The sequence below is a fragment of the Trachemys scripta genome, chromosome 3, assembly GCF_013100865.1.
Source record: "Trachemys scripta elegans isolate TJP31775 chromosome 3, CAS_Tse_1.0, whole genome shotgun sequence".
NCBI classification, from domain to species: domain Eukaryota; kingdom Metazoa; phylum Chordata; order Testudines; family Emydidae; genus Trachemys; species Trachemys scripta.
The window spans coordinates 58,336,662-58,359,670 of record NC_048300.1 but is presented as its reverse complement, the minus strand read 5'-3'; the positions used below and the strand labels follow the sequence as shown (position 1 = coordinate 58,359,670).

Here is a 23,009-nt window from a genome sequence, read left to right as displayed (position 1 = left end):
AGGGTAAAAATCTTCCGACGATCGTGCACGCGGCGCGCGCACACCTAATGGAATGGATATGAGCAACACATCTCGAAGAACAACAGTTACAACGGTGAGTAACCGTCTTTTTGGTACTGATCTGTTCTTGGTACTGAGGGCCTCTGTCTCCAAACATTCACTTGGTACCAATGGAATCTCCCCCATTTTCTACTGTGCTCCACCTTTAGAGAGAGATGATGGGGATTTTTCTTTGGCTTATTAGATATCTATTCAAGGCTCCCCTCCGCATTATCAGAGGAGTATTTTCCCCAGAGACTTCTAAGAAGAAAGAACACACTTGAAAAAGACATTCTCAGGCTCCATCCCAATGGTCTGAGTATATTTGGATGCTTCCTTCTGTACCATATAGGCCCCCGCAATGGCCATATTGGGACCCCCGGGTGGCATACCATCAACAATTTTCTAGAACACCGAGCCTTACTCTTCAGCACAATAAAAGTAGAAAATCTCCTCCATTCTCTCTCCCACAAAGGCCTGAACCATGAGAGGAGACTTTTGAGAAACAGGAGGCTAAAGCAAATAAGGAAGTCACTCTGTTAACTAACATCTCTTCTTCATCCCCAGATGAAGCAGTCATGCCTCCTCCCTCATAGTTGACTGAGAATTTCAAGTGGTTTCAGGACTTCATTAAAAGGACAGAGAATTCCTTAGAAATACCACTTGAAGAAGTTAAGGAGTTACAACGTAAACTGCTAGACATTTTGCATACAGCATCACCTGCTCGAATTGTGCTACTGATTAATGAGGTTCTATTGGATCCTGCAGAGTAATCTAGCACACCCCAGTAATGATACTCTCCACCTCAAAATGGGCTGATAAAAATATTATGTCCCGTCTAAAGACTTGGAGTTTCTTCTTTGAGTAATGTTCCCATGGGTGCTCCACTGTAGGTGTATGTGTGTCCCTGTGTCTCTAATCGGAGATTTTTGGTAGCAGTGTCCATTGAGCTGTGATGTTCTCTCCCTCCTTCTGGTCTGCCTCAAGGCTATATAGCACTGCACTGGTGAACCCCTCTCACTTCCTTCTCAACCGCCTTTGGTCTCCAACGAGCGAGTTTGTCCCTTCCTTATCTGTGTCATTAGCATAAGTAGTAGTTGTTTTTGTTTCTTTTGTTCTCCTCAATAGTAGTGTTTCCTTTTCTTTTATTCTGTTGGGATTAAAGGGAAAAAAAGAAGACAAAGAAAGAAAGAACTTTAGTTTACATTTCCTGCCCTGTCTGGGGGCATTCCCCCCACCTCCGACAATGTTTAGTAGACTCTACGTTTTTTCAGTTTAAAAAAAAAAGAGGGAAAGGAGAAGAGGAGTAAAGAAGACCTTTCTTCTGCATTCCTCATTGTTAGAGGATGATAGGTTCCTGCCTAGGGGAATGCCCAGTTCTCCCTACTCCAAGAGATGCCTCTCCTGCAAGAAGTTGATTCCTGTAATGGCCAGACATGCTCACTGTATCTAGTGCCTGTAGGGTGACCAGATGTCCTGACTTTATAGGGACAGTCCTGATATTTGGGGCTTTTTCTTTTATAGGTGCCTATTACCCCTCACCCCCGTCCTGATTTTTCACCCTTGCTATCTGGTCACCCTAGGTACCTGGGAGAGTCTCACAGAAGTGGTTCACCTGCCACAGCTAAAATGGCAGTCTCGTAGGAACTGGGAGTTGAAGTTAAAACTCCTTATGGAGAAGGCACTTCAGTCTCCAGGGGACTCCGGTGCTGACCCTGGATCATCCCCAGAGCCTTTAACTTCAAAGGGGATAGAGTCGTGAAAAAAACCAACAACCCAGCAGACTCCCCCTGTAAAGGGCTCCCAGACATTGGCCAGTCAGAGGGGTTCCCCAGTGCGGCCACCTCGGTACTGATGGCACCAGAAACACATGGGCTCCGAGTAATTGGCCAGCCAGAGGGGCTCCCCAGTGCAGCCACCTCGGAACCGAGGGTACCAGCAGCTCTGAAGCATGGTACCCAGAAAGGGGCCTCCACTATGATCTCGGCTGCAGCTGCTGCACTACATGGAGAAACCGGGGGGCTCAGGCAGTCAGGCTCTGAGGCAACAGTATCGCCCCCTAAGGAGACAGACAATTATCATACCATCTCTAAAAGAGTGACAAAGAGAAAAATTTGGTCTCAGGTGCGACAAACTCCCATCTAGGTACTCAACCATCGGTACTGACAGTGTACCACAGACACTCCTCTGCAGTACCAAGTGAGCCCATGGTACCCATGAGTTCTCGTACCCTGGAGACCTGTGGTCCCAGTACCCAGGGAAAGACAATTACTGTACCATTTCTAAAAGAGTGGCATTGACAAAACTTTCAGTACTGGGTGCAACAAAACTCTCATCTAGGGAATGTTCAGCACCTTCTTAACCATCAGTACAGACAAAGTACCATAGACACTCTTCTGCGGTACCGACTGAACGGTGACCAGAGGAGAGGCCAACAGAGGGAGTTTGCCTGGGAACTATCCAAGAGGAGCTATGGCTTCTGTGAGCAGTAAATACAACATCTGAAGGGGTTCTTAAAAGAAGACAATATGGATAGCGAGCAATAAGCTGTTGTGACCTGTACAGGATGTGCCATGTTTGTCAAGATGGAGCCCCAAGATCCTGACCCATGGAGGAAGCCCTGAAACCCTTGCTGACTTCTGAAGATTTCCACATTATTGGACTCTTTATGTATACCCGAAAAGGGGTGTACTTGAATGTATGACCCAAATGGAGGGCTGAGTCACTAAGGACAGACCACCACAAGGCAGGACTATAGTGAGAAAGGGGATGCCTGGGAGAAAGACAACCTGCCACACCCCATCCAAACCAATAGGCATCACTGCCAGTGAGTGTTCCCCTTCAATCCCCCCAAAACCTCTAGACTACTTAGCACAACTTGTACCATGACTGATAAACAATCGAGAGGATTTTATGTGTAGCTATAGGATCTTTTATAATCATACTAGAGAGAAAACAAAAATGTTAACTACAAAGTTTATTTAGTGTAGATCAGGCCTTAAAGAGTTAGTACAGTTGGCCAGAAAGAGCACTAAAATCAGCCTCTGATTGGTTCTGCTACCTTTGTGTTGAAGAAAGCAAGAAGAATCTGTACATTGTGATGTAGTGCCCAGACTACAGTAATCACATTGACAGATAGTAATCTGAATTGGCAAACAGAAAGTCTAACGCCAGCCCTGGCAATCCCATTAAAACACTGGGGTCCAATGTTTGCCAAGAAGCCAGCCTCAGTACCACTGTCATGGAGACTGGGTGGGCCACTGTATCATCTACGTCCAGTGCTGTCTCTAGCACCAGACTGGCTATTAACTGACTCTCTCTAAGAATGGCCTGAAACTGCTCCTTTTCTGTCTCCAGTAAATGTTCCAGAAATGCATTGAGTTTCCCATAATTAATAAAATTGTATTTGGCCATGACAGTTTGGTAATTCATGACTCTAAATGGTATTGTCGCTGACAAATACGACATCCTGCCAAGCCCAATCGTATGGGGTCGACTTGACATTATGTTGCTTGCTTTGTGCATTAACCACATCCACTATGATGGGGATGGGTTGCGGATGTTGAAATAGGAAGTCTGCCTCTTTGGGAGGGATGTAGTATTTTTTTATTATTATTATTTTAATTTTTTACTCCGTTGGTGGTCTGTGCGATGGAGGCTGGTGTCTGCCGGATGACTTTGGTAGGCTCTTGAATCGCCTCATTAATTGGGACGACAATTCTGGATGAGGAGGAGGTGTTCAGAATATCTACCTACTTGTGATATGTATCTGCCTCCTCCTGTAGGGGAATTTGCACCTCAGATTGGTAAGATCCAGAAAGTTCTTAAAATCGTCACTTAGTGATGGGGGGGAGGCAGTACAGCCTCATCTGGTGGAGATGAGGAGAAGTTTGATGGAGGGGTAGCTTCCACTTCGAGCCCTTCTTCCTGTTCTGAAAAAGCTTCCTCCTCCCCTGGCTCAGGGTCTTTGCATAGCCAGGCTGTAGGAGACCATCTGGTGGACTCTCTCTGAGAGACACTGGATGGGCGTGACATGTGTCTGTACATCGCACAAGGATTGCAATATGGCCATGGAGGGGTGGGGGTTGGGTTGGGGGAGATGGTGGGCATGGCAATGGGGCTCGGACCACAATTGTAGATTAGCCCGATGGAATTGGGGAGGACCCTTGTATTGTGATGATGGGCCGTGATGAGGGCCATGGAATGACCTCCTTCTGGCCACTGTCAAACTCGTCCCTGGGTAAGGACAGCGCTGACTTGGGTATTGGTGGCACATGGTCCAGTGCCAAGAGCAATTCCAGGTACCAGGATGTGCTCAGTACCGGGGCCCTGATATTGAGTAATGGGGATTGTAGTTCTTCCCCAGCCATCAGGTATCCCAGGTACCAGAACTCATAGAATCATAGAAGATTAGAGTTGGAAGAGACCTCAGGGGGTCATCTAGTCCAACCCCCTCCTCAAAGCAGGGCCAACCCCAACTAAGTCATCCCGGCCAGGGCTTTTTTCAAGCTAGGCCTTAAAAACCTCTAAGGATGGAGATTCCACCATCTCCCTAGGTAACCCGTTCCCGTACTACATCACCCTCCTAGTGAAATAGTTTTTCCTAATATCCAGCCTAGACCTCTCCCACTGCAACTTTAGACCATTGCTCCTTGTTCTGTCATCTGTCACCACTGAGAACAGTCTAGCTCCATCCTCTTTGGAACCCCCCTGCTTCCAGTAGTTGAAGGCTGCTATCAAATCCCCCCTCACTCTTCTTCTCCACAGACTAAATAAGCCCAGTTCCTTTAGACTCTCCTCATAAATCATGTGCCCCAGCCCCTAATAATTTTCATTGCCCTCTGCTGGACTCTCTCCAATTTTTCAACATCCTTTCTGTAGTGGGGGGCCCAAAACTGGACGCAATACTTCAGATGTGGCCTCACCAGTGCCGATTAGAGGGGAATAATCACTTCCCTCGATCTGCTGGCAATTCTCCTACTAATGCGGCCCAATATGCCATTAGGCTTCTTGGCAATAAGGGCACACTGTTGCCTCATATCCAGCTTCTCGTCCACTGTAATCCCCAGTCCTTTTCTGCAGAACTGCCGCTTAGCCAGTCAGTCCCCAGCCTGTAGCAGTGCATGGGATTCTTCCGTCATAAGTGCAAGACTCTGCACTTGTCCTTGTTGAACCTCATCAGATTTCTTTTGGCCCAATCCTCCAATTTGTCTAGGTCACTCTGGACACTATCCCTACCCACCAGCATATCTACCTCTCCCCTCAGCTTAGTGTCATCTGCGAACTTGCTGAGGGTGCAATCCATCCCATCATTCAGATAATTAATGAAGATGTGGAACAAAACCGGCCCCAGGACCGACTCCTGGGGCACTCCGCTTGATACGGGCTGCCAACTAGACATTGAGCTGTTGATCACTACTCGTTGAGCCTGATGATCTAGCCAGCTTTGTATCCACCTTATAGTCCATTCATACAATCCATACTTTTTTAACTTGCTGTCAAAAATACTGTGGGAGACCATATCAAAAGCTTTGCTAAAGTCAAGGTATATCAGGTCCACTGCTTGCCCCATATCCATAGAGCCAGTTATCTCATCATAGAAGGCAATCAGGTTGCCCTTGGTGAATCCATGTTGACTGTTCCTAATCACCTTCTTCTCCTCCAAGTGCTTTAAAATTGATTCCTTGAGGACCTGCTCCTTTTTTTTCCCCGGGGACTGAGGTGAGGCTGACCAGTCTGTAGTTCCCCGGATTCTCCTTCTTCCCTTTTTTAAAGATGGACACTATATTTGCCTTTTTCCAATCATCTGGGACCTCCCCCGATCACCACGAGTTTTCAAAGATAATGGCCAATGACTCCGCAATAACATCAGCCAACTCTCTTGGCATCTCGGATGCATTGCATCTGGCCCCATGGACTTGTGCATGTCCAGCTTTTCTAAATAGTCCTTAACCTTCTTTCACCACTAAGGGCTGCTCACCTCCTCCCCATTCTGTGCTGCCCAGTGCAGCAGTCTGGGAGCTGACCTTGTCTGTGAAGACCGAGGCAAAAAAAGCATTGAGTACTTCAGCTTTTTCCACATCGTCCGTCACTAGGTTGCCTCACCCATTCAGTAAGGGTCCCACACTTTCCCTGACCTTCTTATTGTTGCTAACATACCTGTAGAAATCCTTCTTGTTACCCTTCACATCCCTTGCTAGCTGCAACTCCAGTTGTGCTTTGGCCTTCCTATTACACCCCTGCATGCTCAAGTAATATTTTTTTATTCCTCCCTAGTCATCTGTCTAAGTTTCCACTTCTTATAAGCTTCCTTTTTGTGTTTAAGCTCACCAAAGATTTCTCTGTTAAGCCAAGCTGGTCACCTGCCATATTTGCTATTCTTTCTGTACACTGGGATTGTTTGTTCCTGCACCCTCAAAAAGGCTTCTTTAAAATACAGCCAGCTCTCCTGGACTCCTTTTCCCCTAATATTAGCCTCCCAGGGGATCCTGCCCATCATTTCTCTGAGGGAGTCAAAGTCTGCTTTTCTGAAGCCAAAGATCCATATTCTGCTACTCTTCTTTCTTTCTTTTGTCAGGATCCTAAACTCGACCATCTCATGATCACTGCTGCCCAGGTTGCCACCCACTTCTACTTCCTCTACCAATTCTTCCCTGTTTGTGAGCAGCAGATCAAGAGGAGCACGGCCCCTAGTTGGTTCCTCCAGCACTTGCACCAGGAAGTTGTCCTCAACACTCTCCAAAAACTTCCTGGATTGTGTGTGCACTGCTGTTTTGCTCTCCCAGCAGATGCCAGACTGATTGAAGTCCCCCATGAGAACAAGTGCCGGTGATCTGGAAACTTGTGTTAGTTGTCCGAAGAAAGGCTCTTCTATCTCATCCTCCTGGTCTGGTGGTCTATAGTGGGTGCCCACCACGACATCACCCTTGTTGCTCTCACCTCTAAACTTAACCCAAAGACTCTCAACAGGCTTTTCTCCAGTTTCATACTTGAGCTCTGAACAATCATACTGCTCTTTTAAATATAGTGCAACTGCTCCACCTTTTCTCCCCGGCCTGTCCTTTCTGAACAGTTTATACCCATGCATGCCAGTGCTCTAGTCATGTGAGTTACCCCACCAAGTCTCTGGTTATTCCAATCACATCATAGTCCCTTGACTGCCAGGACTTCTAATTCTTCCTGCTTGTTTCCCAGGCTTCTTGCATTCGTGAACAAGCACCTAAGATAACTAGCCAATTGCCCTGCTTTCTCAGTTTGAGTCAGGAGGCTCCCCTGTTGCACCCTCCTCCTTGTGTTTCCTTCCAGTATCCAACTTTCCCACTTACCTCAGGGATTAGGTCTCCATCCCCTGGTGAAGTTAGTTTAAAGGCCTCCTCACTAGGTTAGCAAGCCTGCCTGCGAAGATGCTCTTCCCTCTCTTTGTTAGGTGGATCCCATCTCTTCCTAGCAATCCCTCTTTCTGGAACAACATCCCATGGTCGAAGAATCCAAAGCCCTCTCTCCAATACCACCTGTGTAACCATGCATTTGCTTCCACAATTTGATGGTCCCTACCTGTGTAGTAGTAGGATTTTATGTTTGTGTTTTGTATAAATTAGAATGAAGGATAAAGAATAATAATGTAGCATGTATTAAATGTATTGATGTATGATTTGATCGTATTCTGCCAGCCACCCTTTCTGAAAGCGGGAAGGAATGGCCTAGTGTGCTATTGGTAAAGATGCATCAGCCAGAATCTTGTTTCTGAAGCTGATTTCAAGGCAGTAATAGACCTTTAGGGTCCCCACTTTGTTGTAGGTTAAATATTAGCATTTTGAAATAAGTAAAAGAATGCAATGATTGTTTTCTCCTGCATTGCAATTTGATGTTCCTGTTCAAATGTTCTGTGTAAATCAATCCTGTTTTGTGTGTGAATGAGGAATGTGTGTGTTAGAAGATAAGTGTGAAGGCTATCATCGGCCCAGATGTTCCAGGGAAGAATTGAGGACAGGCATAACGGTGCCAGAAGATTGCAACATGCCACTATTGAGATGTCAGAGGAGGGCAGATTGATGATTCTAAAAGAGAAGGTAGGCACCTATCATTGGGGACAAAATAGCTGTGATAAAAACCAGCATGGGGTAACTCCCTGAGAGACTGATGAAAGAACAAGATAAAGAATAAGAAGAACAATTTAAGAAAACAAGCACCCGTCAAATGGCTATTGATTATAGCATGACGGTGCAAAACTCATTGGTCCCAATGAAGGAAGATCTCTATATGAATAGGGTGCTTTGCCATGAAACTTTGGATTCGTCCTGCCAAGATTTCCCTGGAGCATTGTGTCGTGACCAACAGAACCTGGCTCCTCCCTACCCGCGATCAGCCTAGCTGGACACTAGGTTGCTCCAGACTCTGAACTGGTAACTATAACATCGACTGGCGGGATGGTGTGTGTGTGTGTGATATTGAATGCATATGCTAATTGTTGTATCTCCAATAGATGTGGCATATTGCCTTTTCCTCTGAAAAAGGGTCCTGGGTGCTTCTTATAATCATAACACCTGGGCCTTTTCCTTCAACAGGGAGGATGGACGAGAACATGACTTGTGCCTCAAACTCCTTTATCTTTCTTCCCAGAGCCACATACTGTGCAGTGACCTGCTCGAGGTCATTCTTGGCAGTATCATTGGTGCCCAAGTGGAGAAGTAACAAGGGTAGCAGTCTGAGGGCTTGATCAGTCTTGGCAGATAGTCCATCGCATCCTGAATTCTAGCTCCAGACAAGCTGCACACTTCTTGAGTTTCCTGGTCCGGATGGCTGATGGATGACTCTGTCCCCTTAGGAGGGAGTCCCCGACCACCACTGCCCATCTCCTCCTCTTGGGAGTGGTGGTCGTGGAACCCTCATCCCTAGGACAATGCATCCCATGCCTTCTGGTCGATGGGGCCTTCTTCTGATCCCTTCCCTCAGATGACTCTTCCAAACCATTTTCCACTGTAGTACCTGTGCAGGGAGCCTGAAAATGGTTTCTTACCTCTATCTGCACTGGGGGTAAATGGGGTCTCCTCTTCCTTCTTTTGGAGGTCACACGCTGCCAATTTTCTACCCTGTTCTGCACTGCCCTCTCTGATTCTTCAGCATGCCGTGCCTGCAGTACTAAACGCTGACATCTGTGCAATATGTGACAAGTTCTTTAAGACTGATAGATGTGATTTGAAGATAGATGTAATTTAAAAGTTGTAAATAGGAAATTTGGTAAGGGGAAGAAGCTCACATAATTTTCTTAAAAATTTCTTTATTTTAGGTGTCTATGGCACATGGAATACAAAATTTAATTAATGCTATAAGAATGATTCACAGTGTTTCAAGGTATTACAATACTTCAGAGAGAATGACATCATTGTTTATAAAGGTAAGCACATTAATATCCAGGCTTCATTTATATCAAGTGTGATGAAAGCAAACAGCTCTGAATATGGCATTGCAGAAACTCTTGTTTTACTTCAATCAGCAGGATATCTTGGTGAAAAGTGGTAAGGATTTTATAAAGCTGTGATGCCCACTACTAAATATATAACTCTTCTGTTTTCATGCTATAAAACAAATCAAGCATAAAGAAAACATCAGGCATTGCAATTGCAATTTGTTTCTTATAGTATTTTATATAGGCTCATAAAGGTCTAGATTATGTCATCTTTATATTTAGTAGTACCTTGCTCCGCAAATACTATTCAACATGCAAAAAGAGAAGGAACTGAAGCAGAGTAAAAGTGGAGTTCCTACCCTCTTTTTTCCAAGAACTCTATGATGGACAAAATAGGTGGCAGGTCCAAGCATGAATGCTCTCTACTTCTTATCCTATAGGTCTGCTACTGTCCTCTAACTTCTCTCTCAGAACTTGTCTATGTCTGGCCAAATGATACCCCCTTGTCAGGATACATTACAGATTCTCTAGGGCTCTTCCCAGGTTCGTTCACAGGGTTATTCCAAAACTTTTCTCAAACTCTTTCTTTGTGGAAACCCAGAGCCCTGGCTCCTAGTCTCTCTAAACAGGTAGTGGCCTAGAACACTCCATCCAGAACTTCTGAGTTTTGGTCCTGGCTCACGTACTCCACAACTACCACATGGGAAAAAATTCTCAGAACTTTTGGTAATTCTGCTTGTCTCGTGGTGGGAAACTAAGATCCAGGAGTGAGAATCCTGTTAGAGTGATCTCTTGAGAAGCAGAATTATGAGCAAACATCTTTTCCTTTTATGCCTGAGACTTGTTCAAATATTATATCAGGATCTAGAAGTATCTAAAATACTGTACTGTTGTCCTTAAATCACATATGTTAGGACATTATAAGGAAATGTGATTGAAAAGTTCCAATTGCAGGTATATAATTTGTTTTTTTCAAGGTGTAATAAAAACAAAATTTTGGAGATCATTAACAAAGTTTGTTTTTCATTTATATGTACTAGGTTACAAATCAAATGGTTACAGCATGTAAGGCATATATTACTGATGGTGGTTTATCTCGTGTATGGGACCAGGATACACCTGTAGTAATTAAAAAAATTCAGGTTTGTATAGTGGTATTTTGTTGTTTTCACTGGTTCAGATCACCTTCTGATCTGGGTTTTTATTTAATCTAGTAAGCACCTGCTTGTAGGACTGCCCTAAAGTCCATCATTTTTATTATAAAAGTATGCATTGCTTTGTATTATAAAGTTTTTCAGATTTCATATTAAATACATTATTCAAAGCTGATTTATTACTATTAAAATAAACATATAATACTGTAGGATTTAAAAAAGAGACAGTCCCACTATTTAGAGTGTTCAGTCTAAGGTAGTGAGTCAAATAACATGAAAGCAACAGACAAAGGAAAAAGGATGATATTTAAAACAAGTAAAAATAAGTCATTACAGCATAGGGAGCTAATCATAGAAATTCTGATATTTTTAAATAGAAGTTGAGAGTAGCACAGAATGAGTAACTATCAGAGCCATGTCAGTCAAGAGGATTTAGAGGGACAGGATAGCATACAGGAGGAAGAATGTTATTCCAGGAATCAGGAGCAGTACGAGATAAGGCACAAAGGCGAGAGTGACAGCAGTGTACAAACAGAGGAATGAAGCAAGAATGGGCAGAGTGCTGAGGTGATAGGTGATAATGAGATGTAGGTAAAGGGAGAGTTTTAAAAATGATGAAGAATTCTGATTTTATGTAGAAAGAGACAAGGAGCCAGTAAAAGTATATTAGAAAGTGAATGACATGGTAAGAGTAGCAGGAAAGTAAGATTACTTTTGCTGTTGAATGTTGGGTAGATTGGAGAGGAGATGGTCAATGGTTTTGATGAGAAAACTATATAGCATGAAGCAGAGTTTTGTCAGACTAAGAAGACATTTTAGAAATGTTAGTGGGAGAAGCAAAAGGATTTGGTGAGAACCCGGTGAGGAGAGAAGGAAAGGGAAGAGTCAAAGAACTTAAAGGTTGAGAGAGGGAGTGTGCATATGTGTGGGGGTGGAGGGACTGTGCCGGGCACCAAAAATTTAACAACCAGAGGGTTGGGCTACCTGTTTCATGGTAATAATATAAGTTTGTCCTTTATAGAAAACCAGTTTGCAGGTTAAGACCAGAATTTCCCCTTATCTTCTGTTGATCCCCTTTTCCTGATCAATGATGAATATTTAATGAGGTGGGACCTAATAGTACTACACTCCACTTCAATTTGCATTGCTCTTTATCATTACTTAAATAATTCTAATTCTTCAGCTAGGTTTTACTCTCCTTTGAGTGCCTTTGCACATGTACATTCCATTTTAGGTGTATGTGTACCCAATGCACTTGAGTCAGAGACTTTTTCTAGTAATACCATTGGGGTAGTGGATGTGCCCTGGATATCCTTGTGATGCAGCAGAGGGCATAAAGGGCAGGGTCACACTGACTCTCTCTCATTCTTTCTTACTGCCCATGGCAAGTACTGGAGATCCCCACTGCTTTTTGAGCTTTGTCTTTTCTAGCCAGCTTTACATGTTGAAATTGTATATAGTTGTAGATACTGTTAATAGTTAATATTAGTTTAGTGTTAATTAATTCATTATATTATTATTTTCATTTTTCCTCCTGAGTGTTGCTCCTGGAGTCTCTCATTTACAATGCAGAGATCTTCAGGTTTCAAATTGTAAAGTAATGCCTGCAACTGATGGGCATTAAGTTGCTTGTTTTCTTTAGGAGAGGGACATGTTAAAGATAAGTGCTCCAATTGTAAGTCTTTTCTGTCAAAGACGAAGAATGAGAGAGATTCATCTCATGGAGCACCTATTAGAGAAGGCACTGTGCCCCTCCTCAGAATCTGATGACTTTGTTCATGAGAGCTGAAATCTCTGCCACTCCGTAAAGAATGACCTTTCAGCTACCTCTTCTGCATATAAGGGAGAGACTGGGGAAAAGAGATGTCCCCTGATGCTTTGTCCCCTGATGCTTCCTTGAAACCAAAGATGCTTGCTATTTCCTCTGAGTCAGACTCAAGACCAAAGAAGTTTTCCTTTTCAGCTCTCAAAGGTGAGACATCAGACAGAACTATAAGTTCTCTGGTGGACTTGGAAGGAACATAAGAACAAGGATGACCTCTGGTACCTCTGGTACTGTTAGAGGTGGCACTAATGTCTCTGGTGCCTTTGAGACTGGCACCTTCTTCATCTCACATGATGCTGTCGATTCTGCTATTTAATTCTTCAGCACTGTCGAGATCAGCATTGTGTATTTCAGCACCAATACCATCTACTCTGACTTGCGGGCACTTCATTCTACCTCTATACCTGCCATGCTTCAAGCTTTCTTAGTTGGTAAGGATTTAATATGTCTCTGAGTACCAGACTCGCCACTGCAGTCAGTATTGGTTGCAGTAATGATGTCAGCGAATGTAGTCTCACTATACCTTTTATGGTTCCCCCACCATTTCATTCTCCTCAACAGTCATTGGTACTGGCAACTACTTCTGCATCAGTACTTGCTACATTGGCTCCAGTACCAATGATGGTGCTGACAACATTTCTGTCTACATCTCTGGTACCACACATTTCTACCTCCCTTTACTCAAACTGCTCCAAAATTTCCGGAGAACTGTAATATATCTTCATCTAATTCCAGCAGCAGCAGGCTAGTTTCACATGTTATGTCATTTAGATCTTGCTACTCACCGGCTCAGACATCACAAGGATATACTGCAAGGACATGATACTTGTCCACTGCTCCCATGTGCCTTCAAACAAGACTGAGATTCATCTAGAGACTTCTCTGCCTGGTATTCATCACCTTGGTCTGTGATTCCCTATAACTTCTCATCCTGACCCTACTGGGCCACAGGATGCCTCTCAAGATATGAGCTTGGTGTCTACCTCTTGATTCATATCCAAATCACCATGCTCTGCTCCACCTTCTGCTACATAGGAAGCACCTCCGATGGCTGCTGAGCAGGTGTCCCACTTAGAGATCTTGAAAGAGGCGAGAGACAGGATGACACCACTGACCAACTTCCTCTCATCTCATCATCCTCACCAGATGAGGTGATTACACCAGAAACATACTTGCTGTCTCTGGTGGATTTTAAAACTTTGCAGGATTTGATGAAGTGGGTGACATCCACATTATGGGTATGGGCCAAGGTTGTTTAAGATAACCCTCATAAACTCCTGAAAATACTTTAAACCTTGGCTCCAAAAGGTGTGGCTCTTCCTATCAATTAAACTCTTCTCAATTCTGCTAAGACTTTATGGCAGACCCTGTCCTCCCTCCTGCTGGTATCAAAAAGGGCTGACAGTTGCTACTAAGTGAACACCCAAGAGGGTTATTGTTTTGTCATGCATCCTTCCTTGTATTCTCCTGCTCTAATGGCTGTGAATAAACATACCAAAACAGTAACAGACAAAAATCTAACCAAAAGATAAAGAATTGATTAAGTTAAACCTGTATGGCATGAAATCCTATACAACAGCCCGTTAGCAAATGGGAGTCTCAAACTATCAGGCTCTTCTGGCAAATATGTTTATTAATTGGAACTCTATCTCAAAATTTGGAGATAAATTGCCTGAGGAACTTAAGGAGCAATTTCTTGCCATCATAGCTGAGGGTCACTTAACCACATTGACTCTGCAGTCATGGCCTCTAAATCTGTGGCCACAGACATATCTATAAGCCGTTCCTCCTGGCTTCAGGCCTCAGGGATTCCTAGAGAATTTCAAAACACAGGTGAAAATCTGCTTTTCGAAGATCTAAATTGTTTTTTGAAGAAAAAACTGCAATGCTTTGCTTACTCTAAAAGACTCTAGGGCTTTGGAAGTCTACTCTCTGTCTCTAAAGAGGGACACTTTAAATCTTAATTTGAGTATAAATAACCCATTTATCTGCCTAGACACATGGACCCTTGTAGGAGATGCAGTAACTCTTCGAGTTGCAAGCAGCTGCAGGATCTTCTAACCACATGTCAGCTTCTTCAAAGCAGTCAATTTAAGGGGCACATCAATGACAATTGACCCGTCACTATGTATCTTTCATACTAACTCCCTTTGAGAACCATTTGTCTCTCTTCCTCAGTGCCTGCACCTCCATAACATCAGACAAATGGGTTAAGAAGGATATGTCATGCAGTTCCAATCCCTCCTCCAACAACCTTCGCAGGGACCCTTTTCACAAGACTGCTTCAGGAAGTGCAGTCTCTCCTCTGTATGGGAACTATATTGAAAGTACCTCTACAACATGGGGGAAAGGGTTTTATTCCCACTACTTCCTCATTCCCAGAGCAGGCTGGTATCCAGGTTTTTCCTTAGCTAGATGACTGGCTGATTTGAGGTCAGTCAAAAGAGCAAGTAGTGAGCAGCATTATTCAAATCCAGTTATTGTTTGCTCATCTGGAACTGAGAATAAATGCAGAAAAGTCAACTTTAATCCCAGTCCAAAAGACTGAATTTGTAAAAGCCATCTTCGATACTACCACAGTGACTGCTTACTTATTTCGAGACAGGTTTCTGGCCATTGTCAACTGTCGTGGAAAAAGTCACCCCACATTGATTTTAATTCAGAGACTCAAGCCTGAGGCCCGTTTATTGAATACACACCAATGCGATGTGGGTAGCAGCCATTAGGAACTGCTCCCCCGATTCAAAGCACACACAGACTTTTAAAGCTTAAAACCGCAAACAAATTGCACACAGTTAAGTAACGATAACCATATTAGGAATTAAAATTACACATACTTGAGTAATGTTGATCTTATTAGGAATAAGAGAGTTAGGGTCTTTTGGTACTTTCCAGCATTTTTTTGCAACCTTGCCTAGGATGGGTGCAAATTGAGTTAAGGGCTTTTTGGTGGTTTCCAATGCTGTTACAACTTTTATGGGGTGCTTATTACACAATTGCCCCTTACAGGGTACAGTTACTCAATGGGGGTAGTCATACAAATGGAGTAGGGGGAGGCATGGTTACACAAATGGGGTAGGGGGAGGCATGGTTACTCATTTTAGATGATTGCTTTACACTTATTGCTTTACACAAGTGGTTATTATATTTCAAAAGCAGTAGGCACATATTGCAAATTATTCTTGTTGCTGGGGCCTTTTACCCTCCTCCTTTCCAGCCCCCCACTTCCCTCCCTGTGTCTCAACCTCTGACCACCACTGTCAGGGAGCACAACACTTAGCTTGGTTTAGGCTTGTGGGCCTGTTAGCCGCTGGGCGGGCCCAGGCCAAGCAGAAAATCCTAGACCATTAGGGCTAGCTTAATTTTCCCACACACAACTTTTCAAGAACTTCAAAGCCAATCCCAGGTCAATGGTATAATCCTGCCTATGGAGGCCTGGCTCCACTCCACAACTGAGCAGACACTCTCTGGACATGCTGATTTATGTACTTGTATGAGTGCTTTCATCCCTAGATTTGTGAATGGACCCCAAAAACAACGGTGAGGGAGTTTCCTTCTCCCCTCCAGAACCAGCAATGACAGTTGGCACAGATGCCTCCACCAAGGCCTGGGGTGTCCACCCAGGGGAGTTTCACTATATATACAATACAAATTTCATGCAAGTAAAGCGTTCCTAGCCATAATCAAAAGGCACACAACTCAGGTAATTATGGACAATACCACTGCCATGTTTTACCTGATCAGGCAGGGCAGAGCCAGGTTGGATCACTTATGTGAGCTTTGAGCAGGCGGTTGGACTAGATGACCTCCTGAGGTCCCTTCCAACCCTGATATTCTATGATTCTATGTGAAGAATCGATTCATCTCTGAAGTTTTGTGTTCAGAATATAACACTAAAAGCCTTCCATCTGCTGGGATGAGAAACACCACAGTGTATTCCTTAAGCAGAAACTTCATTTATCACCATGAATGGTCCTTGAAGATAGACATATTGGCCATCATGTTCTAGAAATGGAGACCACCTGCTGTAGATTTCTTTGCAACAAAACTCAATAAAAAGTGTTAGCGGTGTGTTTCAGGGTGATTGGAGTCCAGATTCAGTAGCAGATATCTTCTTCTTCCTTGGTCAATGGATCTTCTCTATGGCTTTCCACTGGTTCCTTTGGTTCCAAGGGTGATAAGGAAACTAAAATAAGACCATGCTACATTAATACTGATAGCTCTGGCTTGGCTAGGGCAGTATCACTACATAGATCATCAAGAGCTCACAATCCAATCTCCAATAACACTGCCATTGGTTGAAGGATGTTTGTCTCAGAATCAAGATCAGAAACTACATCCTGGCCTACAGAACGTGCATCTCATGGTCTGGCTGAGATATGGTTGGACTCCTTGGAAAAAAAATTGTTCTCAGGAGATCCAAACCATTCTTATTAACAGAAAGGACTCTATGAGATCTACATACTTAGCTAAGTGGAAGAGATTTTTCTATCTGGGCTGCTTCTCATCATCTTTGTCCCACTGGAGCCGAAATTCAGGACATCTTGTATACAAGACTTTTCAGTTAGCTCCATTAGAGTTCATTTAGCCACCATCTTGGCCATTCACCCTTCCATTAAAGGCTTGTAAGTTTTGTCACACCTGGAGGTAGTGAGGTTTCTTAAAGAGCCTGTTTGTGTATACTGTCCTGTCAGAGATCTAGTTCCATTTTGGGAGATGAGGGTATGTCTACACTTCAAGCCTAAGTTGACCTATATTAGGTCGACTTACAGCCACCAGCCCCCTTGGGTTGGTGGTGCACATCCTCATCAGGAGCACTTACACTGACCTAAGAGGAGCAGCATGGGAGCTGAGAGCCCAGTCTCTCAGCTCTGCTGGCAGCTTCCTGCCAGGAGCCTGGCTGCCATATAGGTTCCTGGGTTCCCAGCGGACTGCGCTCCCCTCTGCTTCCTGTTCCCCACTTGCAGTGGGGGGAAATCCCCTGGAGCTTCTCACCCATCGTTCCCTGCTGGGAGTGGGGGAAGCCACCCTGGGGCAACTCATTTAGAGTGTCTCCTAGACTGTTTGTGCCCTACACAAAAAGAGTGAAGGGGCAAGTAATCTCAGCTCAGATATCTTCTTGCATAAGTTCCTGTTACAAATTGGCAAATGTAACTTCTCCAACAAAGATAACTACCCACTCTACAAGGGCTCAAGTTATCACATCAGCCTTTCTAAATAATGTACTGATTGTGGATATCTGTAAAGTGGCTACATGGTCATCAGTACATACCTTCTCCAGACATTATGCCATCAACTCCGGCATTGTGAATGGATGTGGACTTTGGTAAGTCTGTACTTCATTCCTTGTTCAAGTAGCTCCGAAGTCCCATTGCCTGTAAAGAAACCCACAGTGAAATGTATATGTGCACAATCATTCAAAGAAGAAAAAACAGTTACTTAACTCTACAGTAGCTGCTGTTCTTCAGCATATGTTTGTGCACACATAGGGCTTGTCTTCACATAGCTGGAGTACAGTAACTTAGGTTGACTTACCCTGGTGTCTTCACTGCTCTGCATCAATGGGGGACACTCTCCAGTCGACTTACCTTACCCTTCTCAGGGAGCTGGAGTATTGGAATCGACTGGAGAACACTCTGCCATCGAGTTAGCAGGTCTTCACTAGACCTGCTAAATCGATACCTGCTGCATTGATTGCAGCAGCATCGATCTCCCGGTAGAGAAGACAAGCCCATACATTCCATGACCCTCCCTCCTTCTCTTCTAGTTTGGAAGTGTTGTCATATTTCTGATGCAAAGGAACTGAGGAGGTTTTTTTTTAGTGCCCTTGGCTGCATACACAAGGACCTCATAGGTGCATGCAGTGCCCCAACAGTACTGCTTATAAAAGTCTCTGACTCAAGTATTTTGGGCACACACATACACCTATAGTGGAATGTATGTATGTCCAACACATCTTGAAGAACAATGGTTATTGTAGAAGTACGTATCTGTTTCTTTCACATGACAATGATCATGTGCAGGTCAGTTTAAATTAGTTTTGTGAGTGACATTTTGTAAGAAACATGAAATGCTTTACTGAAACCCAAATATTTTGCTATGTTTCCTCCAGCCACAAATTTTGTAATTCTAAGTGTACAAATCTGGGACAAAGCTGTAGTGTCAGTCTTGATAATAAATATCACAAAGGAAAATTATAATATTATCTCTTTAAAGGCTCCAGCCTTCATTTATAACATCCTTTAATGCTGTAGCCTCTTTCTAAGGATATGGACCCAGGCTTCCCTCACATTGTTGTCACTGAAAAAGTTTACTGTGACACCCTGGCAGGCTTCTTTTGGACCTTATAAACAAAGACAAGAAATCAAAAAGTCTTATCAGAGAGCCTTTTCAAGCAGAATGCAAACCTCAGGCAGAGATGAAGCAATCTGCTTTCAGGTTTTTACATATTTTCTGTTGATTTGGCTCTAGTGAGCGACGGTCTACGTTCTTCCTTTGACTGGGAGGAGCACGAAAATTAAAAAAGGTAATTTGTCTTTTCTTCTGGGAGCCCCAACCATTTCCACTTCCTGTTTAAATATCTGCTTTGCTGTCAATGTGTGCTAAGATGGCTTGCAATCTGTCCCTTAATGACTACCTGTATAGTTTTTTAAAAATAATGGGAAACCAAGGATGTATTGAAAACAAGGGGTATGTCGTGTACCAAAGAACTGGGGGAACCTCCCCCTCCACAAATGTCTTATTAATATATTAAAAAAGGACGGAAGAGTGGTGAAAGAGGGATTCTGGAAATTACTGATTGGTAAACATAATGGATTGAAAATAAAGCACAAATATTTTTCCATCTGTAAACACTTGGAGGATAATGGAACTATGAGAAATAAAATAATTTCTTCGAATCACAGAGTGTATGTTTTGATTGAATTATAACATTAGTGGATGTAGGGAACATAGTGGTAATATCTGGACTTAAACATGATATTGTCCCTCACATAAGCTAAATTGAAAACAAATTCAAAATGGCTGTGTTGAAGGTCCCATGACTTGCAAGCTTGGCCTAAATTCTGCAGCTAGATCCTATATTCTGTAGCACTATGATGAAAATTCTGCAGCTGCTTAAGAACAATTTTAAAAATTGATGTTTTAGAGAATTAAATATGAAAATGAATAATAAAATAATGTAGCTCATAGGTTATTTATTTTAGTATTAAATTTCCATTTATTTTACGTTGCCGTCCCCATTTTCAGTGTACTGCAGACTGTTATCTTTAGGTTTCAGCATTAATAACACATTAATTTAATGGTGCATTTCAGACATTCTGAGCTATGTTTTCAGGCAGTATGACAACTCAGGAAGACATCAGTACTTTGATTTACATTTGGATCACATTGTCAAGCTTTTCTTTGCAATCACAAAGCCTAGAAACACAGTTTTTTAAAATGAAAGCCGAGATCCTGGAGCAGCTTTCTGCAGAAGGCATGACTTCTATAACAAAACCCATGGAATTCTGGACTACATGGGACTTTGGCCATGTCTACACTACCACTTTTGTCAGTATAACTTATGTCACTCAGGGGTGTGTAAAGAACATCCTCTTGAGCGACATAAGTTACACCAAGAGATGTGCTGGTGTGGACACCACTATGTTGGTTGGAAAGCTTCTCCCACTGACATAGCTACCACCGCTCATGGACGTGGTTTTGTTATGTAGACAGGAAAGCTCTTTCCTGCCAACACAGAGCAGCTACACAAGTGATCTTACAGTGGCACAGCTGCATTAGTACAGCTGTGCGCTCTAAGCTTGCTAGCGTTGACATGGCTTTAGACTATGATTTGACTGCTGTCACTTAAGACCCTAAGCAAGGGCTACTGATAAATTTGTTTTTGCTTCTTTAAATTGGTGGAGATGACCAACAGAGTGCTTTAAGGGTTTGTATTGATTTAACATAAAGCATTTATTATAAAACATACTAGAGAATAAAAGCCTGAACATTTTGATTGAAGGCTGGTTTGTTTTGTTAGTTACATCAGCTGAACTGGTGCACTAATTAAGGCCCCAATTCAACAAACCACTTAAGCATGTGCTTGCAGTTCAACATGTACTTCAGTGGTTTTTCTGTGGAATTCTACTCCTGGACAGACAAGACAGGGTTATTACATTAGGTATAATATTTTAAAGAGCTGCTGCCTAGTTATCTTCAACCTTTTTCCTCTACATTTTAAACTGGAAATGCTCATATTGGCATAGCTAGTTTTAACCACACAGTGCTAATAGTATGCTTATAGGAAATACTGTTTTCTGCTTTGGCTTCTTCTTGATACAGCCCCTGTGTCAAAATTGTTTGTTTCATCTTTCTCATACAACTTCTTGTCTTAGAATCATAGAACATCAGGGTTGGAAGGGACCTCAGGAGGTCATCTGGTCCAACCTCCTGCTCAAAACAGGACTAATCCCCAGACAGATTTTCGCCCTGATCCCTAAGTAGCCCCCTCAAGGATTGAGCTCACACCCCTGGGTTTAGCAGGCCAGTTCTCAAACCACTGAGCTATCTCTCCCCCCTTGTTGACATATTATTGCTAATTATTTTTATTAGGTCAGTAGGGCTTCAAGGCCCCCCAGCCATCCTTAGCACCCCCTTTTGTTAGGTGCGATACAACCACATGATAAAAGCCTCTTCCCTAAAGGGTTTACAATCTAGGGCCCTGATCCAGCAAAGACTTACACACATGTTTAATTTTAGGGACCTTGAATAATACTTAATACTTCAGCAAGAGGGAAGGAGAAATCAGTAGAACTATTCAGTATGGAAAGTTAAGCATGTGTAAATTTTTGCTGGATCAGACCTAAGACAAGACATATCTAGCAAGTGTAAGAAAAAATATCCGAAGGATCTGAGAAGTTCAAGGGTAACCCTGATATGGGATTTTTGTAAGGATTAGCTCCCTGTAGTGATAGTTTTCAGTCAATTATTCTTAATCGTAAAATAAATAAGACAAATACAGAAATCCTTATTAGTCATCCATCTAACATTATTAGTTTGGTTTTTCACATAGACATAATATGTCACACTTTCTCCTCATCACTTCCTTCTTTTTGAAATGAGAATAGTAAGTGCTAAATAAGAGGAATTTCTCCATGTTAGTGCAGGACACAAGGAATAGGCCACGAGTCTGGTTGCAAAATTCTGTTTCAATATCAAAATAATAATGTGGACTAAAACAAAAATACCATTTTCTAAAATACAGAACAGCCAACAGAAACAATAGATTTTTTTGTGCGTAAGAAATATTGCATGTTTCTTTTCATCTGATAGTTATTGCATTTGTTTCTCAACTTTTTTAGGACTGCATTTTTTTATTTAAAGAATATCAAAAATGCTTTCATAAAACAAGGAAACAGATTTTGGAAGCTCTAGGGGAAAAGACATTTGAAGTATCAGAGATGTATATTTTTGGCAAATTTGAAGCATTTTGTAAAAGGCTAGAAAAAGTAAGTAACATTTCTGTTTTTATTTTAAAAATTAAAAAATGTAAGTGTGCATGCCTTTAATGAGAATTTTTGTAGATTGACTAATGAATTGCTTAGTGAGCTGTATTCTTATTTCAATATGAAGAAAGTTTTTTTTTAAAGGTAGTTGATGTTTTTGGATAAATACAGCATTTCTCTTAATTTCTTAGACCATCAAATTATTATGACTTTCATAAATAATGAAAGCTGTAGTTAAGAGTTGCAACTCACTTTTTTCATTTGCTCATAATTTATTAAAAAATTCTGTGTTTGGCTTTCTATGCTTGGTCTCAGCCTAAAATTCAATTTTTTAAAAGGGTTTAGAAAAATCAATTAATCTGAACCTAAAACTTTGTCTACACTATGCAGCTTTTAGTGATACGACTGTGCCGCTACAGCCATGCTGCTAAAAGGCGCGCAGTGTAGCTGCTGATTGTCATCAGGAGAAAGCTCTCTTGCCAATAAAAAACTTCCACCCTGCACAAGCGGCAGTGGCTTTGCTGGCAGGAGATCACTCCTGCTGACAAAGTGCTTTTCACACCCGTGCTTTTTGTCAGTAAAACTTTTGTCATTCGGGGTGTGTGTTTTTTTAGCACCCCTGAATGACAAAAGTTTTGCTGACCAAGTTCTAGTGTAGACAAAGCCTAAGTTAGATGAGCAGTGGAAAAAAAATACTAGATTTATATTTAGCCAGAATACATAAGGCTTTTTTTACCCAAAGATTATTACACTTTGTACTTCAAATCTTCAAAACATGATGTTTTTTATTATTAATGTGTTTATTTATTAAGCTCCCATAATATTATTTGTGTTGTGCATGACAAAAAATTAAGATAACACATATCCTAAAGAGTTTATAATCTATCCAAACCCCATTAAAGTGAATGGAAAGAGTCCTGTTAATTTAATGGGCTTTGGAACAAACTAAAAAAAAAAAATTATAATGGAGAAGTGAAGACTGGGAAACCCAAAGGGAGGGTTGTTTGTGTGGTTTTGTTTGTTTGTTTTTGTTATTCTCTTCCTGTGGGTTTTGTAGAAGTGAGATTTTCAGAGGGATTTGTTGTGGAAAGGGAGAG

General features: G+C 42.4%; 1 protein-coding gene across 1 annotated transcript in view; it reads left to right on the top strand.

The window, feature by feature from the left end:
• The window catches only part of DNAH8 (dynein axonemal heavy chain 8), a 585,957-nt gene that overhangs the window by 87,039 nt on the left and 475,909 nt on the right, over window positions 1-23,009 (top strand). Inside the window, exons 10-12 of the mRNA XM_034764627.1 lie at window positions 9,326-9,433; window positions 10,486-10,587; window positions 21,769-21,915. Coding sequence (XP_034620518.1) covers window positions 9,326-9,433; window positions 10,486-10,587; window positions 21,769-21,915 — 357 coding nt within the window. The remainder of the gene's footprint in view (window positions 1-9,325; window positions 9,434-10,485; window positions 10,588-21,768; window positions 21,916-23,009) is intronic.